Here is a 25,926-nt window from a genome sequence, read left to right on the forward strand (position 1 = left end):
TACTGCTACCACTCTGGTAAAGGCTCTTATTTCCTTGTGCCTGGAATACTGCAATAGCTTGCTGGTTGTTCTGACTGCCACAAGTCTTTCCCTACTCCAGTCTATCCTTTACTCAGCTGCTAAAGTGATTTTCCTAAAGAACAGTTCGATCATCTTACTGTCTACTGGCTGCTTCCCTAATGCCTACAAATAGGCCTGTGTCTCCCTTATCACCAGTGGCTCTCTATCACCTCTAGGATCAATTATAAAATTCTATTTTGGCATTCAAAATTGGACACACTTCCCCTATGTTTCCAGTCTTTTATACCTTCTATACCTAAATGTGTACTGACCTCCTTGAGTTTCTTCATATGAAACACTCCCATCTATTGACTCTGGGCATTTTCCCTGGTTGTGCCCCTGCATGGAATGTTTTCCATCCTTATTGCTGCCTCTTGGCTTCCTTCAAGCCCCAGCTAACATTCAACAGGAAGCCTTTCTCAATTCCTATTAATTCTACTGCTTTCCCTCCTGTATCTATCTGAAGATTACTTGGAAAGATAAGGTATTGGACACTGAGGTCCTCACTTGAGCCGAACTGCTCATCATTCAAACTCTACTGCATGAAGCACAACTCTGATGGGCTGGCTACAGAACCGGAATACCAAACAAAGTTTACCTAAAAGTCTGTCTTTGGAGAACTCACATAAGGAAAGAGATCATGAGGAGGTCAGAAAAAGTGGTACAAGGATACTCTCAAGGTCTCTCTTAAGAACTTTAGTATCAATTATGAGACATGAGAGATATTGGGACAGGACCACTCAGCATATGATGGCATCAAAGAAGGCTCCCTGTTCAATAAGCAAAGCAGTTTCAATAGCACAAAGGAAATGTGAGATTTGCAAATCTAGAGACATCTTCATCCCAAATGTTCAAACAGACTATCTGTTCCCAACCTGTGACAGAACCTTCTGAGCTTGCATTGGACTGATCAGTCACAGCTGAATGCACTGACTGACCCCAATATCAGGATGTCATTGATCCTCTTCCAGTATGAAGGATAAAAAACAATCCTGTATCTATCTTGTTTGTACATAGTTAGCATTCTCTCTCCTTCATTAGACTATGAGCTTTTTAAAGGCAGGGACTGACTTTTGCCTTTCTATGTTTATATCTGCAGTTCATTGCCTGGCACAGAGTTGGTTCTTTATAAATGTTTCCTGACTGACTTATCTCTATGTGATGCCATTGCTAAGATTCCTGGAGTTTGATTCCTTTGGGTGGGAGACAATATGTTTTCTCTCAGGTAATATGCCTCTGAACTGTACTTAAAATATTACAGCAAAGCCCGAACTTTCCTGGTGTTCTGGGCAAGCGTACTAGACACCCCTAGAATTAAGAATTTACCTGCTGTCAATGTCAAGAGCCATTTCAGACAACACATATTGAAATGAGATCCTACTGTTCTTTGTTATGTGCCCAGAGGTTCCAGGATGGGCCCACATTTAGAAAGGAAAAAACAGTAATATTTATTTTAGTAACATCAAAAATTTTCATGCAAATGATATGAGTCATCTAAGTAAGGGTTTTACTTTTCTAAAATAAGACACTAAAAAAAGAACAGAAAAGCAATATGGATTTCCCATGATCCTGCAAAGTCTTTGACATGGCAAATAATTTTAGGCTGCTGCATGTATTATATAATCATTATAACTTTTAATGGCATTTCCCATAGTCAAGTAGCATTACTTCTCACTGTTCCCCTTTTATTATCTAGCATTAGATAGAATGTATATTTAAATGCTGCTGATTTTGCCTCAGGGTCTGGGAGCAAGGAGAAGTTAAAAGATGTAGAATTTGGTGATGCTTTCACTACCTTTTTCTTTCTTCCTCTGAACAGTCAAAGTACCTATGTTTCCTAGTACTATGGAAGTGATGCCAAATACGTGCCCAAAGACCTTAGATGCTGCCTTAGTTCAAAAAGAAAGGAAGGAGTTGATGAAAGAGGCTCCCCTATCATGATGAGGATACAGAAGGGACCTTCAGACTGAGCATCTCCTTTAAAAGTTTACAATCCATCTTGTTCTTTTCTATGAAATGACTGTTTTCTTCTCATTAGCACCTGAGAGACCATTAAATCCTTATTTGTTACAGACCATCTACATGATTCCAGAAGCCTGAAACAGGAACAATCTGGTAGGAAGGAGGCCTTTCCCAGGCTCTAACAGTTGAAGGAGGACATTTTAAATCACAAAATAGAAATGTTTTTTGAAAAAAGGTCTTAACGGAAAAAGAGGATAGCATTGTATCATAAAATTTTATCAGGAATATTTATTTTTATTAAGAGCATAAGACAAAATCAAAATGGTTATGAAAACTCTCTTTGTCTCCCTCGTAACTTCTGCTGTCTTCTGTAGATTTTTAAAATGGTCCAATGATGACTTTTTCCTCCACTGCTTCTTTGCTTGGCATAACTGTTACTACCCTCTTTCTCTGGTCCCTCCAAATAAATAGAAGCCAATCCTTCTAACAAATAGGCAAGCTAAACAACTCCATATATTGGGCATGTTTAAAAAAATACATCTCACTCTGTTTCTCTAGTCCAACACCTCTCTGTCGAAAGGTGGGAAGCATGACCCATCACTGGATTTCTACAATTGTGGTTGGTTATATGTTTCATTGATCAGAGCTCTTTTTTTCAAAAATATTTTTCATCCCCACTGAGAAAGCAAGGAAAAACTAAACACTTACTACTAAAATGTTGTCTTTGTAATACTGTTTGGTAATGAACTCTTTGTTCTGCTCATAGGTCTGACAGGTAATTTCCTCCTTGCTCCTCCAACCCGTTTATGATTTCATCCTTTCTGTCTAAGTAATGTATCCATTTAGAGCTTATCTTGGCATGTGTCTGATTATAGATGTTGTTCTATACCTTGTTTCTGCCAGACTACTTTCTAGTTTTCTCAACAGTTTTTTGTCAAATAATCAGTTCTTGCCTCAGTAGAGGGGAACTTTGGGTTTATAAAGACTACTCAAAATTATAAAGATCAAGCACAAGTTGATTGGTGATATTACACTTGCAGCCCACTTCTTTGTGGAGATAGGAGATCCACAGGTGTTGTACGTTTTCAGATTTTTTTTCAATGTATTGATCACTTGTGCTAATATTTTCTTTTACTTTTTTGTTTTTAAAAATGCTTTGTTAAATGGGATTTTGGTGGAAATATGCAGAATTGTTGATGATTTATGTGGGTTTGTTTGCTGAAGTTTCAACCAGTTTTTTAGTTGACTCAGTAGGGTTCTCCAAGTTAACACATCAAATCATCTGCAAAAAGCAATAACTGTTTCTTCTATGACTGTGCTATAATTCCTTCATTTTCTTTTTCTTGCCTTGGAGGTATAGCTAGTATTTCTAGCGCTATACCAAATATCAATAGTGCTAGAAATCCTTGCTGATCTTACTGTAAAAGTCCCCATTATGGATAATTCTGGTTCTTGGTTTTAGTTAGGCACTACTTATCACGGACAGCTAGGTAATACACTATATAGAATGCTAGGCCCAGAGTCAGAAAGACTCATCTTCCTGAGTTCAAATCTGGCCCAAGATGCTTTGTGATGTGGATAAGTCACTTAGTCTTATTTGCCTCAGTTTCCTTATCTATAAAATGAGTAGAAGGAAATAGCAAACTACTCCAGTATTTTTACAAACAACAACAACAAAACAAATCTCAAATGGGGTCATAAAGAGTCTGACACACCTGAACAAGTACTTATCAGTTTAAGGAAAATTTATTCCTACACTTTCTAGAGTTTTTTTTAAATGAGTTTTTTATCTTGTCAAAAGATTTTTCTGCATCTATAATCATATGATTTTGCTTACTCTTCCTATTTAATAGTTAATTATATTTATGGTTTTCCTAATAGTGGGCCAGTCTTTCATTCCAGGTATAAACCCAACTTGTTATACTGAATTATCTTTGTGATATGTTGCTGTAATCTCTTTGCTAATAATTTATTTGAAATTCATGTATCAATATTCATTGGGGATATTTGATTATAGTATTCTTTCTCTATTTTGACTCTTCCTGGTTTAGGTATCAAGACTGCATTTTAATCTTTGATTAATCTGGTAGGACCTCCTCTTTTCCTAATTTAAAATATATCAGAATTAATTGTTTTTTAGTTTGGTAGAATTCCCTTGTAAATAAATGCATCTGGTTCTGGGATTTTTTTGGAGTGTATTTTGGACTTGTTCAATTTCTTTTTCTAAAGTTGAGTTTATTTATGTCCTCTATTTCTTGTTCTGATAATCTGAGAACTTTACATTTTTGTTAATACTTGTCAATTTTATTCAGATTTATTTTTACTGTCATATAATTTGATGACAATCCTAATAATTTCTTTTATTCTTCACTGGTTGTAAATTTACCTTTTTCATTTTTGATACTGGTAATTTTTTTCTTTCTTTGATTAAAGTTAACTAATTCTATTTTGCTTATTTAAAAATAACCCCTAATTTTACTTATTAATTCAGTGGGGTATTTTGCTTTCAATTTTGTTCTTACCTTCTTTGATTTCAGGATTTCTACTTTGCTGTTTAATTGGGGATTTTTAATTAGTCGATTTTCTAGGGTGTGTTGTATATTGAATTTATTCATGTGCTTTTAATCTCCTTTTCTTAAAATTTTATTTTTTAAAGCAATCAGGGTTAAGTAACTTGCTCAAGGTTACATGGCCAGTTATTTCTGGGTGTGGTGCTGAGTATCTGAGCCCAGGATTCGATCTCTAGGTCATCCCGACACTGGAGCTGGTGCTCTTACTCGCTGAGCGGTGGCCACCTCTCTAATCTCCTTTACTAAAGAAAATGTACAGAGACCTAAATTTTCTACTAAGGACTTTGGTTAACATCTTGAAAATTCTGGTATGTTGTTTCATTGTTACTGTTTTTAAAGAAATTATTTATTGTTTCTATATGTTCTTTTACTCACCCCTTCTTTAAGATTCTTTAGTCTCCAGTTAATTTTTATTCATTTCTTTAGTAGCCCTTTATTGAATATAATTTTTTATTGTACCACTGTCCATAAAAATGAATTTAATAGTTCTTTTAGTCATTTGTTTCTTTAATTTTTATGACTCTACTATATAGTTATTTTTTGTGAAATTTTGTGTATATACTCTTTTCTATTTCCATTCAGTAATCTCTAGAGGTCTATCAAACTTTTCAAAAATTATATTCCAGTCCTTCACTTCTTTAAAAAAAAAAATTTGAGGTTAGATTTATTTAGGTCTGAGAAGGGTAAATGGAGCTTTTCCTTTAAGTATTGAGATGTTATGCCATTTGGTGCATATATGTTTATTAGTCTTGCTACTAATTTGTTAACATGGTACCTTTCGGCAAAATGTAGTTTTCTTATTTATTTCTTTTGATCAGATCTATTTTTGCTGCTGCTTTATTTGAGATCATGATTGCTAACCTTACCTTTTACTTTTCATGAACAGATTTTACTCAGTCAACTTGTTTCAACTGTGTGTACTTCTCTGTTTCAAATGTGCTTCCTGTAAACAACATACTATCGGATTTTGCTTCCTAGTCCATTTTTGCTATCCTTCCATTTTATGGATAAGTTCATTCTATTCATTTTTAGGTTTAAATATTATTAATTTCCTTCTATTCTTTTCTCTTAGACTTTTCCTTCTCTATATTTTCTGCCAACTCTTTATAAAGAGGCTGGTAGGAGAGAAGGCATAAGCTTAGTATTAGTCCTCTAAGATTGTTATAATCTATTTCTATTCTCTGCCTCCTCTTCATTCCCCAATAATAGTTTCTTATCCTTTCTTTTAGGCCCCTCTTCAAAATCCATCCCCTTAATTAGAATTTGTTTTGCTTAAAAGTAATTTTTCCCTTATGTAATCTATTCTCCCTCTTTTACCCTCTCTCCTTTCCCTCCTCTTTCCCTGATGGATTAAATATATTTCTGTATTCAACTCTGTGTGTGCATGCCCTTGCATGTATTCTACCATCCATTGATCAGTTCAGGTAAATGCTAAGTCAAAGTGTTGCCTGCTCTACCCCTCCCCCATTCTTGTTTGTATTTGTAAACCTCAATTACGTGATATAATTTTCCTTATCCTTCCTCTCCCTATCTCCACAGTATATTAAGATATCTAGACTCTTTCCCCCCCCCTTTTTGTCATCATGGTTTTTATGTAGTCCAAGGACTCTAAAATTATATCTCTTCCAGGCTAGTTTTTGTTAAAAGATACCTTTAGTCTTTTGATTTTGTTTGACTATTTCTGATTGTTTCATGAAGTAAATTAACTTCTATTTGGTCCATTTTAATTTTCAGTGAGCAGCTAAGTGACTGGCCCAAATCCAGTTCAAATCCAGCCTAAGACATTTACTAACTGTGTGACCCTGGTCAAGTCACTTAACCCTGCTTGCCTCAGTTTCTTCATCTATAAATGACTCCAGTATATATCTTTGCCAAGAAAACGCCAAATGGAGTCATGAAGAGTTGAATGTGACTAAAATGACTGTACAACAATAACAAACTCAGGGAGTTTGTTGCTTGAATAAGGTTTTGTACTTCTTGTGCTAAGCTGTTAATTCTATTTCTAAATCTTTCTCCCATAGTTCTCATTTCTTTTCCCATGCTTCCTCTACCACTCTCATTTGTTTTTAAAATCATTTTTGCTTCTTATTAAAACAACAACAACTCTTGCTTTATCCCTTGAAGAAATTCCAGTTGAACTTATGCCCAAAGCCTTTCTTTATGATTATTTTAGAGTCATTCTCTTCTTCTGGTCTTGTGTATTGAGCATTGTTGTCATCATAATAGTTCTTTATTGTGGAATTAATTTTTGTTTGTTTGCTCATTCTTTCAGAGGACTTCCTGCCTCTGGATTTTATATTAGGATCAGGTGCTGCATATTTCTGGGGAGAAAGATTGGAGTTATCTTTTGTTCCCACAGGTCCTGCTGCTGCTTTCTTGGGGATATTAAATGTATCATTTTAGACTCCTGGACATAGCTCAGGTTGGGGATTTGCAAGTTTTCAGTGCTGCCAATGTAGCAGACATCCAGGATAATGTCTCATTACTTCCCTTTTTTTTGTCTTTATTAATTTGTTTATTTACTTTTAGTTTACAAGAGTCAATTCCACAATTCCTTGAATTTCAAATTTTCTCTCCCTCCCCCCACCCCCACCCCCACCCCATGATGGTATACAATCTGCAAATACTTTCACATTAGACATTAGTCAAGTTATAAGGACAGATTATATCTTCCATCTGGATATAAACTCAGTTCTTTCTAGTTCTTTCTCAGAATGTAGACAACTCTCTCCATCATGAGTCTTTTGGGATTGATTTATATCATTGCATTGCTGAGAAGAGTCCAGTCTATCAAAGTTGGTCATCACACATACGTTGTGTCTGTAATTGTGTACAAATTTCTCCTGGCTCTACTCTTCTCACTCAGCATCAGTTCGTATAAGCCTCTCCAGGTAAATATGAAGTCCATCTGCTCCTCGTTTCTTATATGATTACTTCCCTCTTGATCTGAGCTCTGAAAGTTTCTTGATTTGGGTTTGGGTTCACACAACATGCCTGTGTGTTTCCCTCAGGCCAGAAGGTTCAGTAGATTGCTGCTGGACTCATCAACTATAAGCTAGCTGGAAAGCTCTACAGGTTCAAAGTGACAGAACTGCAGGTTCTCTTTTGGTTTGGGATCCATGTGCTAGCTAATTCACTATAAGCTTCAGTCTGAGTATGAGCTTGGAATTCAGACCCTACTCAGCTCTCAGGGAAAGTTACACGTCTACACCTGAACTTGTTTCTCACCAAGTATACAGCTTAGGTCCTTTAACTCTGGAAATGTTCCTCCCTCTGGAGCACATCACTTTTTTGGTTTTCCTTCAATATGTGACCCAGAATGACCCAGAACTGGGTACTGAATGACTAAGCTGACATCAGTTCCTGCTTCCAACATAAGGTTAGGATCCTTCTTTATGGGTCTGGGTCCTCTTCTTGCAACTTGGATTTTTTTTTAAACAGAAAAGGCTGCTGTGTTTTCTAAAAGGCCCTTTTGGTATTTGTTGATAGAAACATATGAATTTATAGTGTGTTTTGTTATCAATATGGCTTGTTATGTTTAGTTTCTTCCTCAGGTTGTTTTGGCTACATACCAAAATTTTTTGGTATTTTGTTTCATTGTTGTCATTATCTTTGATCAAATTATCTATAGTTTCTAAGATTTTTTTTCTTGGACCCCCAATTCTTTAGAGGTTATTTAATCTTCACTTACATTCCAAATGTTTCTTCAAAACTTCTTTAATGACTATAATTTCCAATACATTTTAGGATGTGTTCAATATTTCTACTTTTCTGAATTTTTATGCCCTAGGGCATGACCTATTTCTATAAAAAATGTTATATACAGCTAACAAGTAAACTCTTTCTGTTCCCACTTAGTAATTGCCAGAGAGCTAGATCATCATCCATAGTTGAGGTAAGAGTAAGGCATCATGAAATGCTTTTTCCCCTACCACATCTTCTCTGGTTATATACTTTTTCTTACATGTACAAATTACTAGAAACAAATTATTTTCCTTTTATTTTTTGAAGGGAGGGAGGCAGGGCAATTGGAGTTAAGTGATTTGCCCAAGGTCACAAGACCAGTAAGTGTTAAGTGTGTGAGGCCACATTTGAACTCAGGTCCTCTTGACTCCTGGGCTGGTGCTCTATTCACTGTGCCACCTAGCTGCTCCTTATTCTTCTAAAATTCTATTGAGATGCTTAACTTCTTTCTTGTTTTTCTTTTAGATTTGTCTAGGTCTAAAAGGGGCACAATGAAGTCTCCAATTACAATTTTGCTATCAATTTCTCCCTGAAATGTATTTCCTTTTAAATCCTTTGGTATTCTGCTATTCAGTACATAAATATGTGATATTTTGTAATTTAATTATCCGTGGTTGAGATAAGGGTAAGGCATCATGAGATGCTCTCTTTACTATCAAATCCTCTCTGGTTGTATACTCTTTTTCTTACATGTACAAATTATGAGAAACAAATTATTTTCCTTTTTCAGTTCCTCCTGAGCATCTCCCTCCCCCCCCTCTTTTGTTCTCTCCTCTTTAAAAATCATCAAAAAGAAGAGAACCATCACATGGACTCTAGATTTGTTTTTCTTAACTCTATCTAGCTCTGACCTTTGAAGACAATGAAGCTCTGAGAGGGTATTTGTCTCTCCTCCCTGGATTAAGTTGTAAGCAGTTCATTCAGTCTTGGAACAATTGCTCAAATGGATGTACTTTTTTTGAGTTTCTCCTGATTCCTATTTTTGCATTTCAAAATTTCTGCTGAGAGAAATTTTCTTGTCATCAGGTTGTAATGGCAAGCACAGAAAGAGTTCACACCTTGTTTCAGCTATTGAATTACACCCTATTTCAGTTCAAGTTTCTTTTGAGCCTTGTATCAAGTCTGTTGAGAAACAGAACATGTGAACCCCACAATTTATAAACCCTAGAACTCATGAACTCCTGCAACAGGAAGGGGAGGAGCTAATGACCATGTATAAGAAGAGGCCCAGGCTAGAGACAGTAGAACTGAGAAGAGGACTCTTCTGGTGGAAGAGTCAAGGAGGAGAAAACTTGTGGTATCCTGGCACTCTGTTTGTCTGCTCTGTCTGTGTTGATGTTTGTGATACTTTGTACAGAAGCCCCAGGACCTTACTGGAAGCCCTGAAAGAGGATTTTCTGGTTATATGTTTATAGAAGTCCTGGAGGAAGGTTTTGGAGGTCCTGGGACTTTAACTGATTATTTGTGCTGACCTCTTGGACCTTGTTTGTGGGTCTGTGTCAAATTCTATGGTGATGATCTGTGTTGAGTTCTTAGACCTTGCTGGTGGGTCTGAATTGATTTCACAGGCAGAGAGTGAAGTGATGATAGTGCTGGAAATATGTATGAATATTATTGTGACTGTGTCAAGCTTTGTCTTCCCAGAAACAGGAACTGTGAAGGATTTGAGGTGGACTAGACACTGTGAACTTCAAAATGGAATAGCAACTGGACAAAGAATTGGACAAGGAGCTGGAAAAGGAACTGGGAGCTGCCTGCCTTTGAACCCAGGTGACAGTTGGTGCTGGGACCATGGATGGGGAACCATGGAAGCTCAGAGCCAGCCTTGAGTCAAGCTGAAAGAAGACTTTCTTTACTTGGATACTGTGTACTGACTAAGAAGATTATGATTTACTGTGACCTAGGAGTGGAGAACTTTGACTTGTGTTCTTTGTGACTGAATTATGGATTTTCTGATTGACTAAATGAATGTACTTTCTTGAAAACTATATGACCATTTTGGTGAAAACTATGTGGCCATTTTAGTGATAAGTTGTTGAATTGTGACATGGTGAATTCTGTATTTTGATTTTCTGTGATAAGTTGTAACATTGTGAATGCTGTATTTTGATTTTCTATGAATGTTTTGCTCTGATTTGTTATTGAATAAATAGAGAGCTCACTATACTATGTAATCAGGACCTTGAAAGCTGTTCACAGAAGCAGTCCTCTGGAAAGCTGCTCATGCATGGCTTTACACAGGTATGCTTAAAAATGCTTTAATTTATTAAAGGTTAATTTTGGCCCCTGTAGGATCATACTCAATTTTTCAAGATAGGGAGTCTTTGCTTCTTCTCTTTTAGACTACTGTATTTCAAAATCTTCTCTTCATAAAAATAGTCACTACAGTTTTGTGAGATCCAGACTGTGGCTTCTTGGTACCTTAAGTCCTTCTTTCTTGGTGCTTGTAGCATTTTGTTTTTACCCTAGAGTCCCTGGACCTGGTTGTGGATCCATCTCTGGATATTTCCAATTTGGGATTTGTTATAGGAGGTGATTGTTGGATTCTTTCTATTTAAACCTTGCCCTCTAGCTCTCAGATCAGCCACTCAGTTAACAAGCATTTATTAAGTGCTTTCTATGTGCTTAGCACAGTACCTGACACACAGTCAGTGTTTAATAAATGTTTACTGATTAAATGTGGGGAATACAAAGAAGTGCAAACACATGGCCCTTGAATACAAGAAGTTCAAATTCTAGAAGGAGAGACAGCGCAGAAATAACTATGTACATACAGGATATATACAGTGTAAATGGAAGGTAATGGAGGCATCTTGAGCAGGATGGGATTTGAGCTAAGTCTTGAAGAAAGCCAGGTAATCTAGGATTTGAAGGGGAGGAAGGAAGCTTGCTATGAATAAAGGAAAGTTAATACAAGGTACAGAGTTAGGAGATAAAGTGTCATCTGTGGGAAATAGCAAGTAAGCCAGTGGAGCTGAATATTAGAGTTCATGGAGGGGAGTAAATTAAGAATACTGACAAAATATGAGGGATTTTAATGCCAAATAGAGGATTTCATATTTAATGCTGAAGGTAACAAGGAGCCAGTGGAGTTTATTGAGAATAGAAGTAACAATATCAGATTTGTGGTTTAGTTTACTTTTCTGATTTTTTGAAATATGGCACCCAGGTTTTTTTGTTTGGTCATAATTTGAGGAGTCTGATGATTCTTAAATTATCTGTCCTTGAACAGTTTTCAGGTCAGTTGTTTTTGATAATAGATACCTTATTATATTCTTTTTTTCCATCTTTTGACTTTGTTTTAATTTTTATTTTCTCTTAGAGTTATTGAATTCTATTTGCATCATTCCATTTTTCAAGGAGTCTGATAGTTGGATAAAATTTTCTACCTTCTCTTATAACTTATATATTCTCCTCCCAAATTCTTCCTGCAAAGTTCTTACTTCATCAAAAAAATTCTTGTGTAACATTTTCAAAGTACTCTTGTCTTTGTAGCCAGGGCATTTTTTCCTTCATACTCTTCAAGTTGTTGTAGTGTTGTTATTCAGTTGTTTGACTTTTCATGACCCCACTTGGGGGTTTTCTTGTGAAAGATACTGAAAGGGCTTTGCCATTTCCTTTCTCCAGTTCATTTTACAGATGAGGAAACTGAGGCAAACAGTGATGTGACTTGTCCATAGTCACATAGTTAAGTGTGAGGCCAGATCTGAACTCAAGATGAGTCTTCCAAATTCAAGGCCAAGCACTCTGTGCACTATGGCCCCACCTTGGTGCCATGTTGTAGAATTATTCACTTCTTTTGCGTTATCTGTGAGTCTCTACCTAAAGTACTGTGATGAGTGTTTTATTCTGTTTATTCTTATCACTTGGCCTCCTTTCCTGGTTTGGAACTTTGTGCCATGGCCGGGTTCTGTCCTCTATTGCACTGCTGAATGAGATGATTAGGTCCTGTTTGTTCTTGTCTCTGACTTCTAGGTCTCATTTTGGCAGCTATATTTATTCCTGTATTTACTTACCTTACTCCCTGCCAAATACTTCTCCAATTTCTACCTCCCTTGGCATTTCTACACTCAGAAAGCTGGCTGGCTTTAGGTCTCCCTGGAATGATTCCTGGTTCAAGCATGCTGTGAGAAATGCCATCTTCCCAGTCCCTCAGAATTGCAACCTAGGTGTCACCTGTGACTCCACACTGGTTCACCTTCCCAGCCCTATATCCAAGTCGTAGCCAACTCCTATAGATTTCACCTTTGCAACATCTCTCAAATATGTCTCTTTCTCTCATATGACACTGCCACCACTCCAGTGCAGGTTCTTATCACCTCATTCCTAGAATACTGTAAAAAGTCTGTGGTGGGTTTCGCCTTCAAATCTCTCCATGATCATCTGTCCTCAATTCAGCTGCCAATTAAGTTCCTAAAGTGCAGATCTGACCATGTTACCCCCCCACTCAATAAATTCCAGGGGTTCTCTACTGTCCCCAGAATTAAATTAAAAAATTCTGTTTGACCTTCAAAGACCTTCTTAAAATCTAGTTCCTCCTACCTTTCCAGTTTTTTTTTTTAAATACATTCCTCCCTACCTTGCACTCTTTAATTCAGTGACACTGGCCTCCTTGATATTCCACAAGCAAGACAATCTAAATCTTGACCATGAGAATTTTCTCTTGCTATCCCCCATGCCTGGAATGTGTGACCACCTCATCTCTTCCTACTGGTTTCCCTGGCTTTCTTCATGTTGCTGTTATTTAATATATTAGCCATGTCTAACTCTTTGGAATCCCATTTAAGGCTTTCTTGGCAAAGATACTGGCGATGGTTTGCCATTTCTTTCTCCAGCTCATTTTAAAGATGAGGAAACTGAGGCAAACAGGGTTAAAGTGACTTGCTCAGGGTCACGCAGTTAGTATCTGAGGCTGGATTTGAACTCAGAGCCTTCTGACTCCAGGACAGGCACTCAATCCACTCAAGCTAGCTGCCCTGGCTTCTTTCAAGTTTGAATTAAAATCCCATTTTCTACAGAAAGCCTTTTTAAACCTCTCAATTATGGCATCTTTCTCTGTTAATTATTTCCTATAACATTATGTAAAGCCAAGCACGAGCAGCTTTCCAGAAGAATGCTACTGTGAACAGCTTTTAAGGTTCTTATTACATAGTATAGTGAACACTCTATTTATTCAATAACAAATTGGAGCAAAATATTCAGAGTAAATCAAGGTACAGCATTCATAATGTTACAACTTATCACAGATAATCAAAATGCAGCATCCACAACAGCTTATCACTAAAATGGCCACATAGTTTTCACCACAGTGGTCACAAAGTTTTGAACAAAGAACAATCATTTAGTAACTCGATCATTCAATCATCTCAATTATTCAATCATCCTTAAGGAGGTTTGCCTCTTTAAGGGACACAAAGTACAACAGTCAAAAGTTCTCCACTCATGGGGCACACTAAGTTAACTCAATCAGTCACTTATTCAGTCATCATTCACTATTCCATCATCAGAAAATACACAAACCCTCCATGCCTAGGTCACTAGTAAATTACAATTTCTCATTTAGTATACTTCTTTCAGTTTGACTGAGGGTAGTCTCTCAGATTCCCTGGATTCCCTTCCATGGTCCTAGGTCCTACATGGATTCACCAAACTGTCACCTGGGTTCAAAGGCAGACAGCTCCCAGATCCTTGTCCAGCTCTCCACACACTTTCTGTTCCATGCTGAAGCTCAGTGTCCAGTCCACCTTAACTCCTTCATAGTCTCTGTTCCTGGGGTGTTAAGGCTTAACAAAGCCACAAACAGGTTCATGCAAAGTCCCAGCATCACAATCTTGCTTCCTCAATCTGTGGCAGCTCCAGCTGGCTGCTGGAGGTCTTAGGCAGCTCCCAGAAGCTGAGCCCTCAGATTCAGCAGCTCCTTAGCAAAAGATCCAGCTGGTTCCCAGAATCAAAATCACTTCACCCAGGTTCCCAAAATCAAAATCATTCTCTCCAGCCTTGGGGGGCCTTTCCTCTTCAGCCTCCATGGGGGCAGCAGCTTCTGCCTCCATGAAGCTTCCTCCAAGAAGATCTGTCTGACCCAGGAGGGACTTCGACACACCCACACACCCACACACACACACCCATTAGTTCCTTCCTGTTACGTCAGCAACAGGGGTTCATACCTTCTGTTTCTTTAACAGAGGCCTGATTAATTATTAAGTTCTAAGTACCTCTCAGCTTAGCAATACAAAAGGAACTTCAAATTTTATCACTATTATACATTATTATTTCCTTGTTTATACATGTTTGTTTGCCTATTGCCTATCTTGTGAACTCCTTGAGGGCAGGGACTGTCTTTCTGTATCCCCATTGCTTATCACAGTGCCTGATATGTAGTTAATAAATAATGACTAACTGCGATGTGGCTTCTTACTCTCCTAGAGTCTCTGATTAGAATGATGGTAGATTTCAGGTCTGCTTTTACCTGAAACTTGCATTGACTTCCCCTGCAGGAATCCAGTCCCACTGCCCACAGACCTCTGGTTATCTTTTTTGCACAGTCTTTTCCTAGATGGGAGGGGTTTGTAATTCTTTTTCTTTGGATGTATTGATTATTTTTCATTCTAGTGCCCTTTATAGGTCTTTGCTATCGTGTATGTGGGAGAACCTTTTGTGTTGCCATTTTATTTGGAAATGAATACTAAGATTTTTCTTAAAGAGAATCCATTTCTTATTAATTATTCTATCAATCTACATTCTCCTCATGAAATTGTGGTTTGAATAAAGTAGCTCCCCAACTACTCATTCTTACCTATAGAAAGAAAATCAAAGAGAATAGCCTTAAAATGGATTACATAAATTTGTTTGCAGCCCGTCTGCATTCTACCTGACATGTGCAGGATGGTATGTCTGAAAGGCTTCCACTTCACAATTCCATTGGAAAGGAAAAAAAAATATCCTATCCCTGATTCTCCTACAGATTAATTCTTGGAGCTAGGACAGGTATGCTCTGTTCTGTTTCTGCCAGAGAATGGAGTATAAAACTGGTTCTCTCCAACAGAATCCATCTAATGAAAAGGGAGTGAGAGGATTAAAAATGACAGATTTGGAACTAGAAGGCACCTCAGAGGCCAATGAATCCAAACCTCTTATTTCAAAGAAGGGAAATTGAGGCCCCAAAAGGTTTGATGACTTCCAGAGTCACAAAACCATTAGCTGTCAGATCTGATCTTCCAGGACCCAAATACTAATTTATACAATACTATACCATGCTTCTCTGCCTTTCATATTCAAGCTTTCTTCAATAACTTTTAAAAGAAAAAGAAAAAAAAAGAAATATTCAATTGTACCCTGAGAGTTCTCTTAAAAACAAACACAACAAACACTCCTAAACAAAACAAAAAACAAACCTTAATCTAGACTAATTACTGAATAGTCACAATGAATTAAGCTCTGAAAAAGGGCACTTTGTACCACTTATGGGCAGCCTCAAATGTTCAAGAATGTGCTTTTCAAAATGGAGGTTAAAATATTATTCTTTAGTTGTAAAAATCTAATTGCAGAGGGAAAAAATATCCCTGAGATTGCAATGAATCTGTCAGATACAGACTCATAAATTGAGTCAACTTTGTCAAATTTAATCATTCCATTTTGAGTCCACCTTGATTGGAAATGCTATGCTTTTTTAATATTATAACAGTCTATGCTTAATGCTATCTTTTCTCCAATAAATAAAGATTATCTGTTAGCCCAAACATTGGTTCTTTTCTATGAATTACAGTGTGATGGCAGCAAAGGACCAGGAGAATGAGCACCAGCACAGAAATGCCTATAGTTTTAGGTGATAATCTAGGCAAGACAATCTTAAGCTTTTAATTCAGGCATCCTTAACCTAGGATCCATAAACTGTTTTGTTTTTTTTTAAGTATTTTGAGGGGCAGCTAGGTGGTACAGTGAATAGAGCACCAACCCTGGAGTCAGGAAGCCCTGAGTTCAAATCCTACTTCCAATGCTTAATAGCTGTGTGACCCTGGACAAGTCACTTAACCCTGACTGTCTCAAAAAAAAGTATCTTGAAAACTATTCAGTGTAATTGTTTTCCTTTGTAATTATACATACTTAAAAATATTCTTTTAAGAGGTATATAAGGTTTCACTGGATTGCCAAAAGGAGGGTTCCATATCCCTCAAAAACTTAGTTTTTATTAGACATTATTGTGACAAGGAATGTGAAACATAAACTATAAGTGTTGGTGTTTCATTGTTCAATAATCTACCGACAGGGCTTTTCATGTAAAACCAAGTGACAGGAAAAGCAACCTTCGAGTGAGGAAGTTGCAGAAAAAGTACAGATCTACATTGGTAAGGGAGGTTCCTCACTAGGCATTCCCTCTACCCATGAAATCAAAGGTGTGCTTAAAAACCAAAAGAACAAAAAAGAAGCCAAGTGATGGCTCCTGGGACCTAATCATATTTTGGTTACTCTACAGCTGTAATTTTGATCTGTTTGTATGATATATGTGGAGAATGCAAACTAATCTGGGCTATCAGAAGGGAGTTATCTATTTTTTAAGTCATCTGAAGTGCTGAAAAAAAGTGCAGCAAAAGATTTGCTATTAGAAAAACCTGGTCCCTAATAAAATAAGATAATATAGTCACTAAGTGCAGTATATTTATGGAACATATCTGTGTGCTTCTAAATTAGACTCTCAGAGTTAGGCTGAAAAACTTGATCAAGGCAAAAACTCTGAATTGAAAAATGTGTTTTATATTTAGTGACTATTTTCTGCATTAGTTTTTTCAAATAGGCTCCAAAGATTATAGCAGATACTGAGTGGGCACTGGATACTTATCTATCTAAGATTACTGAATTTATTATCCATCAGAATTTACTCATTTTAACTATTTCCCTAAAATGATATAACTATCAGTTAAAAATTTGTTCTCTGTGTGATACATTTATTAATCTCTTATAGTTAGAAACCTGAATACAAATAACTGTTTTGGTATTCAGAAAAGATCTAAGTGTAAAGTGGCATTTTTTCTTCTTACCTATGTATCACAACTATAAATAACAGACAAATGGGGTCAAGTGTTTTAAATCAAGAATTACTTTTGTAGGATGATTGTTTTGATCTAATTTTTGATTCAACTTGATGAATTCGTTTTGTGGTGGGTGTTTTTGCCCACCTTTTGATGGAAATGGGAAAATAAAACCAATATAGAACATGATTCTTTCTCAACATAGAGAGGCAGGGCCTGTTAACCTATTGCTGAATGCTTAATAGTTTAAAAGTTTAATTCAGAAGCATCCATTAACTTTCTACACCTATAACAACACAAAAACACCCAAAACTTGAAGTCATGTTACTCTGTTAAGAAAACTGAAGTATAATTTAAGCTCAATTAATGACTTACCCTTTTCATTTCTAAAATAGAAAATATGATCCACCCACCAACTTATTTTAATTATAATTAAACCAACTCAAAGTTCTAAACAGTTCATTCCCATGCAAAATTGCCACAAGATTTCTTGTGCCAAACTGTAAGGACAGTAACATAGAATTCCACTTTCCCTACAATATGAGGAAAACTAGGTAAAATCAATTCATTTTTCAAAAAATATAATTACACCTTCTTGATTCCTTGCCTGGAAGGTACAGATTTCCATTACAACCAAAGTGAGCAGAAAAAATGGCAAGGTGGACTGTATTCTCCTCACAATGGCTATTTGATTCTCAGAAAGCCATGCTGTTTCTTTTTAAGTCTTCCCACACTGGGTTAGTGTTTGTATTAATATTAATATTAATGTTAATATTACAATACCCCCTTAGTGATATATAGTAAATCAAGCATAGAGTTCTAGTGGTATGTATAAACAGCAGATAAAAGTCTCATTCACCTTTTAGTTAAATTTTTAAATACGAGTTGGCTTTTTACTATTTGATAATAGTTCTAGTACAGAGGATTGGGGGAAAAGATGAAAAGGAAGTTAGAGGTCCCAGTTACCATCTCACATTTAGAAGTAAAGTGTATTTCAAAGTGAATGGTTGACTTACATTCACCAGAACTTGCTTTTTGTGTAAACAAGAATAAGATGACAACATTTCTGTTTCTGTAGTTTAACTTATTCTACTTGATAAACAAAATATGGTGAAAAGGACGCCTTCGATGTCCTCCCCCCTCCACTCCAGAAATATCCTTGCCATGCACTCTGGAGATCCCTCCTTACCCCACTCCCACACGCTCCCTGCCATGCCTGAAATAAAAAAGGCTGTTTGGAATTAGAATTACATCTATTCCTGACGTGCTGCGGACCTAGCAGAGGATAAAAATATATAACCTGTATGTCCTAACCATTTTTTAATCTTTAAGATTTTATTTAGGTTCTTTTTTGGATGATACACACGTGTGTAAAAATATGTACAATACTTTTTCTTTGATGTGGCATAAGTTGTTAAGTGATATCTCCTCATAATATCTTAACTTTAAGTTCTCTGTGCTGTGGATAAACTGTGCATACTTGTTTGTACATGTAAAATCCAGGAGGCTGAGAAGGGTGAAGACAAGAGCACTTTGGTTTCATAGCAATCTTAGACATGATTTCCCACAAACCATTTTTTCCTTTAAACTGATACTTCAGTTAGTTTGTTATGCTGGACATTAAGTCCTTTGTTATCTTCTCTATACAGCTTTCCTGTACATGATTCCTAAACGGTTTGAATGAAAAAAAAAATCTCCACTTTCTTAAAAAAAAAAAAAAGCTTGCTAAGCCTTTTTTTTTGAAAGATACAGTGGTCAGTTTTTCCTGAATATTTTTATATTAAACTAAATACACAAAATTTGGTTCGGATATTTAAGAGATGTGGAGTCCAGGTTTTACAAAGCTAACTGGTTTCTATTACTTGCTTTCTCTATTGGGCTTTCACTGATTTTATTAAATAAAACTTTTCTGCTATTTAAATAAGATGGAGTTTAAAGCAATACATCTTATTAAACCTTCCTCGTTAAGAGAATCCATTTTGAAGAAGGCAGGCATTTCAGAAGGTAAATATAACAGCATTTATTAAAAGGCCTCAAGGTGCATTAGAAATCGGGGCTAAAGGTGTGGGGTAGGGGGGGAGGTTATAGCAGTGGCAGTTTGATGAGAAATGAATTAATTTGATTATTCTCAAGGTCCAGATCAATACTACTCGGTCTCCACCGAGGCTGCCTGCCTACAGGCAGTTGGGTAATCAATGGAATCAAGCAGAGGCACTTTCCGCCCCTAGTAGTGGCTCTGATCTTTTCTGGGAGGACTCTTTACGCCTGTGTAACTCTAATTTGTGTCAACTATATATCAAAGAGATTCCTAGCAGCTTTGGTCAGAAAATATTTTGGTGGACCTTTAACAATCTTATACAATGTGGCAGCTGAAGCCCTTGCAATGACTGTGGAGAAATCTCTAACAGTAGATCATAGATGAGTACTTGCTAATCGGAAAGGCTGGGGAGGCAAAGCTGGGTGGAAAAAACAGTAAACTTTCACTCCTTCCAATCTGCAAATGTGCAGGGGCATTAAACCCCAAGGATTTCAAACAAGATACTCTGCCAAGGATTGCCTCCCTCAAACATTCTCTTTAATGGTACTCCAGACATTGGCATTTTCAAATCAAATGAACAGTGTATAAAATTAGTTCTGCATGAAGTTAAAAAATATCCAAAGTGAAAGAAATCTTTTAAAAGCTCTAGCTTTTCTCTATCAAATTGCTTTTCACAAGGGTTTGGCATCTGAAGACGGCTATATTTATGATGTTATTCAATGCTCATAATTCAGCCATTCCGTCTCCAAATTTCTGTATTAACTCACTACTTCAGACGTTTCTAGTACAGTGTTTTATCACCAAGGTTTCCCAAAGGAGCCAAATTGCCTCTGGTGAGGCTTTTGCTTCTCAACTGCAGCCATGCCACAATGTTCATTCATTTCTCTGAGTTTTTTTTTACCCAGAACATTTTTCATTAACCCCTCAGAATTTCATTTCCATTTGCCCTAGAGCCTACTCCCTGATTTTTTAAAATCCTCTCCAGTCTGCTTGTCTCCCTAAACTGTCTGTTGTAAGTAGGAAAAGATCACATGATGAGAAGAATAGGATCTAGTCAGCATGTGTAGTTTTGCTGTTGAAGATATAAAAATGATTTCCATTACCTACACACTATCTGTAGCTGCAGTAACCAGAGTAAACATATTGTTCTTGTTAGAACCCTGTTGATTGTACAAGTAGTTTTAACTAAATCTACCCAATAAATGCATGTTAAGTTGATAGGTGATTTGGAGGTCAGCTCTAATTCCCAAGGTCAAGTAACTCTTTGAACAGTCTCTAAGTGTATCAACCCAGCCCAATTCATCAAAGGAGTCTCACACAGCTTTTCTTCTCTTGGTTCTTACAATGCACTAAAGTTTAGAAGATTAAATGGCGTCGGCTTCAAAACCCAGAGAAAAGCTTCTAACATGCTTGTCTTTCCAGAAATCTGGAAAACGACTAACAGGTTTCTTAATGCAATTGCTACTTTTACAACTGCCCTGGGACTGCTGCATGAGTTGGGGGAGGGGCTGGGCTCATGTTCTTCCTTTGGGCTTCAGCAAATGTTTCAGCCTAACAAATTCACTGTCTGAGGTTTCAAGTATGTATTTCTCACTAGCTCATTTTAACCTCAAGTAAGGGTGAGAGAAAAGGGAGAAATACATTTTATTAAACAATTAAGACTTTTCATTTTGTTCTTATAAATCCTGAGAAAAAAATTTATTAGCCTGGCTAAAACACTGTATTTTTTAATCTGAAGCAAAGTGAATATAAATGAGAGGAACAATAATCAATCCATAGTAATTCTGCAATCAGTTATTGTGTCTGTGGATTATCCCAGTCACCATCTCATCCTTTATCTTTCTTCTTGCCCACCTTAAACTAGGCAGCTAGGAGCTGGTGGGAGGAATGCTGAATTCAGAGTCCTAAGGGTTTACTTCAAATCCTAACTGATACTTACTACCTATGTGACTGTGGGCAGGCCACTTACCTGCTATCTACAGAGGCTCCTCATTTTTAAAAGAAGAGTAGACGAGGTAACCTCATAGATCGTTTTATTCATAGATACAGGATTTAAGGATCAACAATGCTACCTCCTTAGGATGGACAGGAATAGGGAAGAAGCTCAAACCAGTTTTTTTTTTTAACTTGCTAGAAGTTTTGGTTGAAGGAGTAAGGAATAAAAACATTACTTTTCTTTAATTCTTTCTCTCATGAATTACTCAAAAATAAATATTTTAGTCCTTCCTGACCATATATTTCCTTTGCTTCTGGTTCCAAGTCTTATTTCCTTTTCTCTTTTTTTCCTTATTCTTCTTTCATCTTTCTATTCTATTTCCATAGCTCCCTTTCCTGCCCCTGTACTTAATTTTTATAATGCCCTATATTCATTAGGTGGCTGGAAAATAGTGAAACGAAGGTTCTAGCATTGGTGTCCTGAAAATTATCACTGACATACAGACTGTTCAAAGTAATAAATTGGGTAATAAAATAATAAAATAAAATAAAAAAGTAATAAAATAATAAAATTTTCTTTGTAAAATATATAGAGGCTATGATGTGAAAGGCTCTAAAAACCATATTCTTTTTAATATGAATTTTAACATTAAAGAGGATAAAAATATATAGATATTCTCTCATTTAACTTATGCTTTTCCCCTAGTTCCCTCTCTCTCCTTCGAAAATGGATGAATGGGTTTTCTCTTACAAATATTCACAAATCTTAATCTGGGCATTCTGGATCTCTTTCCATTCTATGTCATCCAGACCTGGATAATGGATAATCAGGATCTGATAGAAGTAGAATAGAGAGGTGATTGTAGGAAAGTGGATCATTATCTCCATTTCCTGGTGAAATTCCGGAGTTTACTATACTCTGCCCCTGAAGTGTCTAGGGATTATTCCTCCCAATCCTAGAACATCCCTGAACTTGAGGTCCCTGTAGGTAATCAGTTTCAGTTCTAGTCTGTGTACCTCCAGGTACTAGCTTGCTTTCTTTCAGGCCAGGATCAAACCTGGGTGTTAAACAGAAATGGGAATCCTGAGTAACAGAGACAGAGCCTAAAAGCGACCTTATTTCATTAGGGAAGATGACCTGAATCAGATCAGATGAGTGTATGGCAGCGATTCTTAATTTTGAGTTTATAAATTTAAATATAATTTTTTATAATTATATTTCAATATAATTGGTTTTCTTGTGATTCTATATATTTTACTCATTTAAAAACATCATTCTGAGTATTTTAATCAAAATACACGCTTCCCCCAAACATAAGCTATCCACTTTTTTAAATGAATAATACAGTGATAGAAAATATTTTTAGAATTATCCTTTCATGTATAAACAGTCTGCCACATTTATTTTGATTTGGAATCATCACCATCAAAAAATATCAATATGATATAAATCAATATAACAATCAAACTGTTGAGGACAAGCACTGTTTTGTATTTTTTTGTTTTGTTAAGATATACAAAATGATACAACACAAAATGAGACAACAATCATTCAGACCTGGTCTGTTCTAGTTCCCCGCCACCAAGTGGTAAATTTAGAAAATTTAGGTCATTATATAGTGATTTGTACACTTAGCTGCAGCAATTTTTCCTAAATCCATCTGAACTAGCATTTTAAAGTAAAAAATAATATACAATCATAAAACTTTTCTCAGAAAGTTTCAAGGGTCAAAATATTCTGGGTAAAGGCAGAAGATGAAATCTTTCTTAGCCACCACAGGCCTGTTTAATGTACTAATCCAGTGTTCTCAATTCTTTATTAATCCTTTTGGCTACTCCCATCTGTCTTTGACACTACTTCATGATATCTCCTCTCTTGGAGCTCCCTTGGTGCTTGTTTTGTAACTATTTAATTCATTTAAATAAAATACCATATAATGTAGTGACATGTGTTTGTATCTTAATACCCTACTAGACAGTAGGGTTCATGAGGGCAGGGGCAAGTCTTATCTAAATTTTTTATCTGCCCCCCCCCCCAGTACTATGCACATTTATTAAATAAATGAATGAATAAATGGATGAATCACATGCACTGAAGGTTATGGTGTCCACGTTGCTCTGTGATTTAAACAAAACCAAGCTCAAAGTAGCAGTAAATTAGGTTAAATATTCATAAAAATATTTGGAATGAGTCTGAGTAAAGAAATGTGGAATTCTAGAAAAAGTTTGATTATTAAAAACCTTAAAATCAAAGCCTTATTGTCTATTTCATCCTATCTAGAGACTTAAAGATTTGTGGTTATAACTGTTAAATTTAAAAAAAGCAAAATTAATTAATAGTTATCAGGCATTTTCAGGAATCTTCATTCTAACAGCTAATTCAACAAATTTCTTACCTTATCACATCTCATCAGCCCTAAATATCTGAGAGACTTGCTGCTTTGTGCAATCAGGGTGGCTCCCTGATCTGTAATTTCTTTACACCATCCAACATCTACAGTCTCTATTGTCATGCTGTATCGTCCAATGGCTATCAGTGCTGCAAAGATGAAAGAGGAGGAAAGCATAAAAATCCATACTGGAAACTAATGATTAAAAAATGATTCTATTTTCAATGATTTCAGTGTACCTTGTATATAAATCCATCTCTTTCCCCAAATGGAATCATATTTGAATAAATTACAAGAACTTGTTTTTTTTTAAAGGATTCCTACGAATGAATGAGTGAATGAATGAAAGGAAAAGCAATTATTAAGTGCTTACTGTGTGCCAAAAACTTGTTACAAGCACAAAAGCAAAGATAGTCTCTGCCCTCTGAAGAGTTTATATTCTAATAAGGGAAGACAGTGAAGTGGTGATCAAAAAGGGGTATTTTGATTTTGAAGCAATGGTAAATGCAATTGATGGATGGTAAATGGAGTAGACAGACACACCCTTTTATAAGAACAATGACAGTGTGTTTATTTGATTATGTTTCCAGAACTGAAGGTTCAAGGAGATGGAGGTGGTACATGGGGAGTGAAATAAAACATCACTGGGCCTGGGCCTGGGCCTATCTATGTAATGAGCAACTGAGGCCAATCAGGACATCAGTACAGTGGGGACATAGGGTGAGAGTGAAGTCCTCTCAGGCATGCTTATCCTTTTGCAAATCAACAATCCCAGGTTATCTTTCTTTTTTTTCATTTAAAATAATATATTTTCGGGGTGGATAGGTGAGGCAGTTAATAGAACACTGAGTTCAAATCTGGCCTCAGACATGGAACACAAAAATAAACTAGCCATGTGACCTTGGGCAAATCACTTAACCCCAACTGCCCTCCAAAAAGCAAAAAAAAAAATAAAAATAAAAAAATCACATTTTCACGAAGTAGCTAAGTGGCATAGTGAGAAGATCATAGTATATGGAATTAGGGAATCTGGGTTTGTGAGCAAATCACTTCATCTATCTGAGTTTCATTTTATTAGCATGATATCTAGCACACAACAGGCTTAATAAATGCTCGCTGTTTGATTGATTCTTCTAGCTTTAAATCAATACTTTTAATAAAAACAATTACTTTCAATACTCATCTAGGAGAAAGATAAAAGAATAGTTAAATATTCTTGGAAAACTACCTTTAAATACTCCTTAGAGGTGTACTATACTGCATACAAATTTTTCTACCAATTGGCATAATTCTTTCCATCTGTTCACATCTTGTAAAATGTAAAAGAATGTAACATTTTCCACATTAGTCCTCCTTAGTGAATCCTATATTTCCCCTTTAGGAATTAAGAATATATTACATATACTGTTGAGTGTAATCTGTACCATGCTACAGTTGAGTGAAAGGAAATGCATTTGTTATGGTAAATTTCCTACACGTTATCAGAGGCTTTCTCCTATATTAACACACAAAATAAATGTTATAGTTCCAAAACAATGACAGTATCTCTATACTTGAATTTTTAGACCTTTTCCATTATTAAAGTATAGGGACCTCATCTCTTAATCAAATTACAATAAGTGCTTTATTAACCTACAGTCAAATGACTTCCTATTGGGGGATCTTTGAAAACACCAATTATGCAATATTTTATTCATATATATTTCTTTACATCTTTATGATCATATATGTGTCCATCTATGAATTATAAGCAAATTTTATCAGATTCTCTAGCCCACATAGATTTAAACTGTTTCTTAATATCTTCTTTCCTCCTACAACCATCTCCCCATACCATTCCCCCGCAGCAATGCTGCTAGTCATCACTAAAGAAAAACACAAAGAATGGTAAGACTCCCACATTTAGATTTAGAGCTAGAAAGGACCTTAAGAGATCTTCTGGTCCAATCTCCTTTTACAAAGAAGGGAACTATACCCTGGAGTGGAAAAGTGACCTGCCTAAGAGCACACAGGTATTAAGAATGAACTAGTCATCAGCACCACACCCAGAAACAACTGGCTGTGTAACCTTGAGCAAGTTACTTAACCCCAATTGCTTAAAAAAAAAAAAAAAGAATGAACTAGTCAAAGAACTGGAGGCATGTAACTTTTCAAAGAACAAAGGTACCATTTAGCAAAATCTTTCTTCTCATGGCTTTAGTGGC

At 36.2% G+C, this 25,926-nt stretch overlaps 1 protein-coding gene across 2 annotated transcripts in view; it reads right to left on the reverse strand.

The window, feature by feature from the left end:
- Nucleotides 1–25,926, reverse strand: part of FBXL17 (F-box and leucine rich repeat protein 17) — a 572,591-nt gene that overhangs the window by 16,882 nt on the left and 529,783 nt on the right. For both annotated transcript variants that reach the window (XM_069088133.1, XM_069088132.1), the window contains one exon: nucleotides 23,729–23,871. In XM_069088133.1, the coding sequence (XP_068944234.1) occupies nucleotides 23,729–23,871 (143 nt within the window). The remainder of the gene's footprint in view (nucleotides 1–23,728; nucleotides 23,872–25,926) is intronic.

Source organism: Petaurus breviceps, unplaced genomic scaffold, assembly GCF_028583685.1.
Source record: "Petaurus breviceps papuanus isolate PSGF00001 unplaced genomic scaffold, PetGlider_PUasm1.0 184, whole genome shotgun sequence".
Lineage (NCBI taxonomy): Eukaryota > Metazoa > Chordata > Mammalia > Diprotodontia > Petauridae > Petaurus > Petaurus breviceps.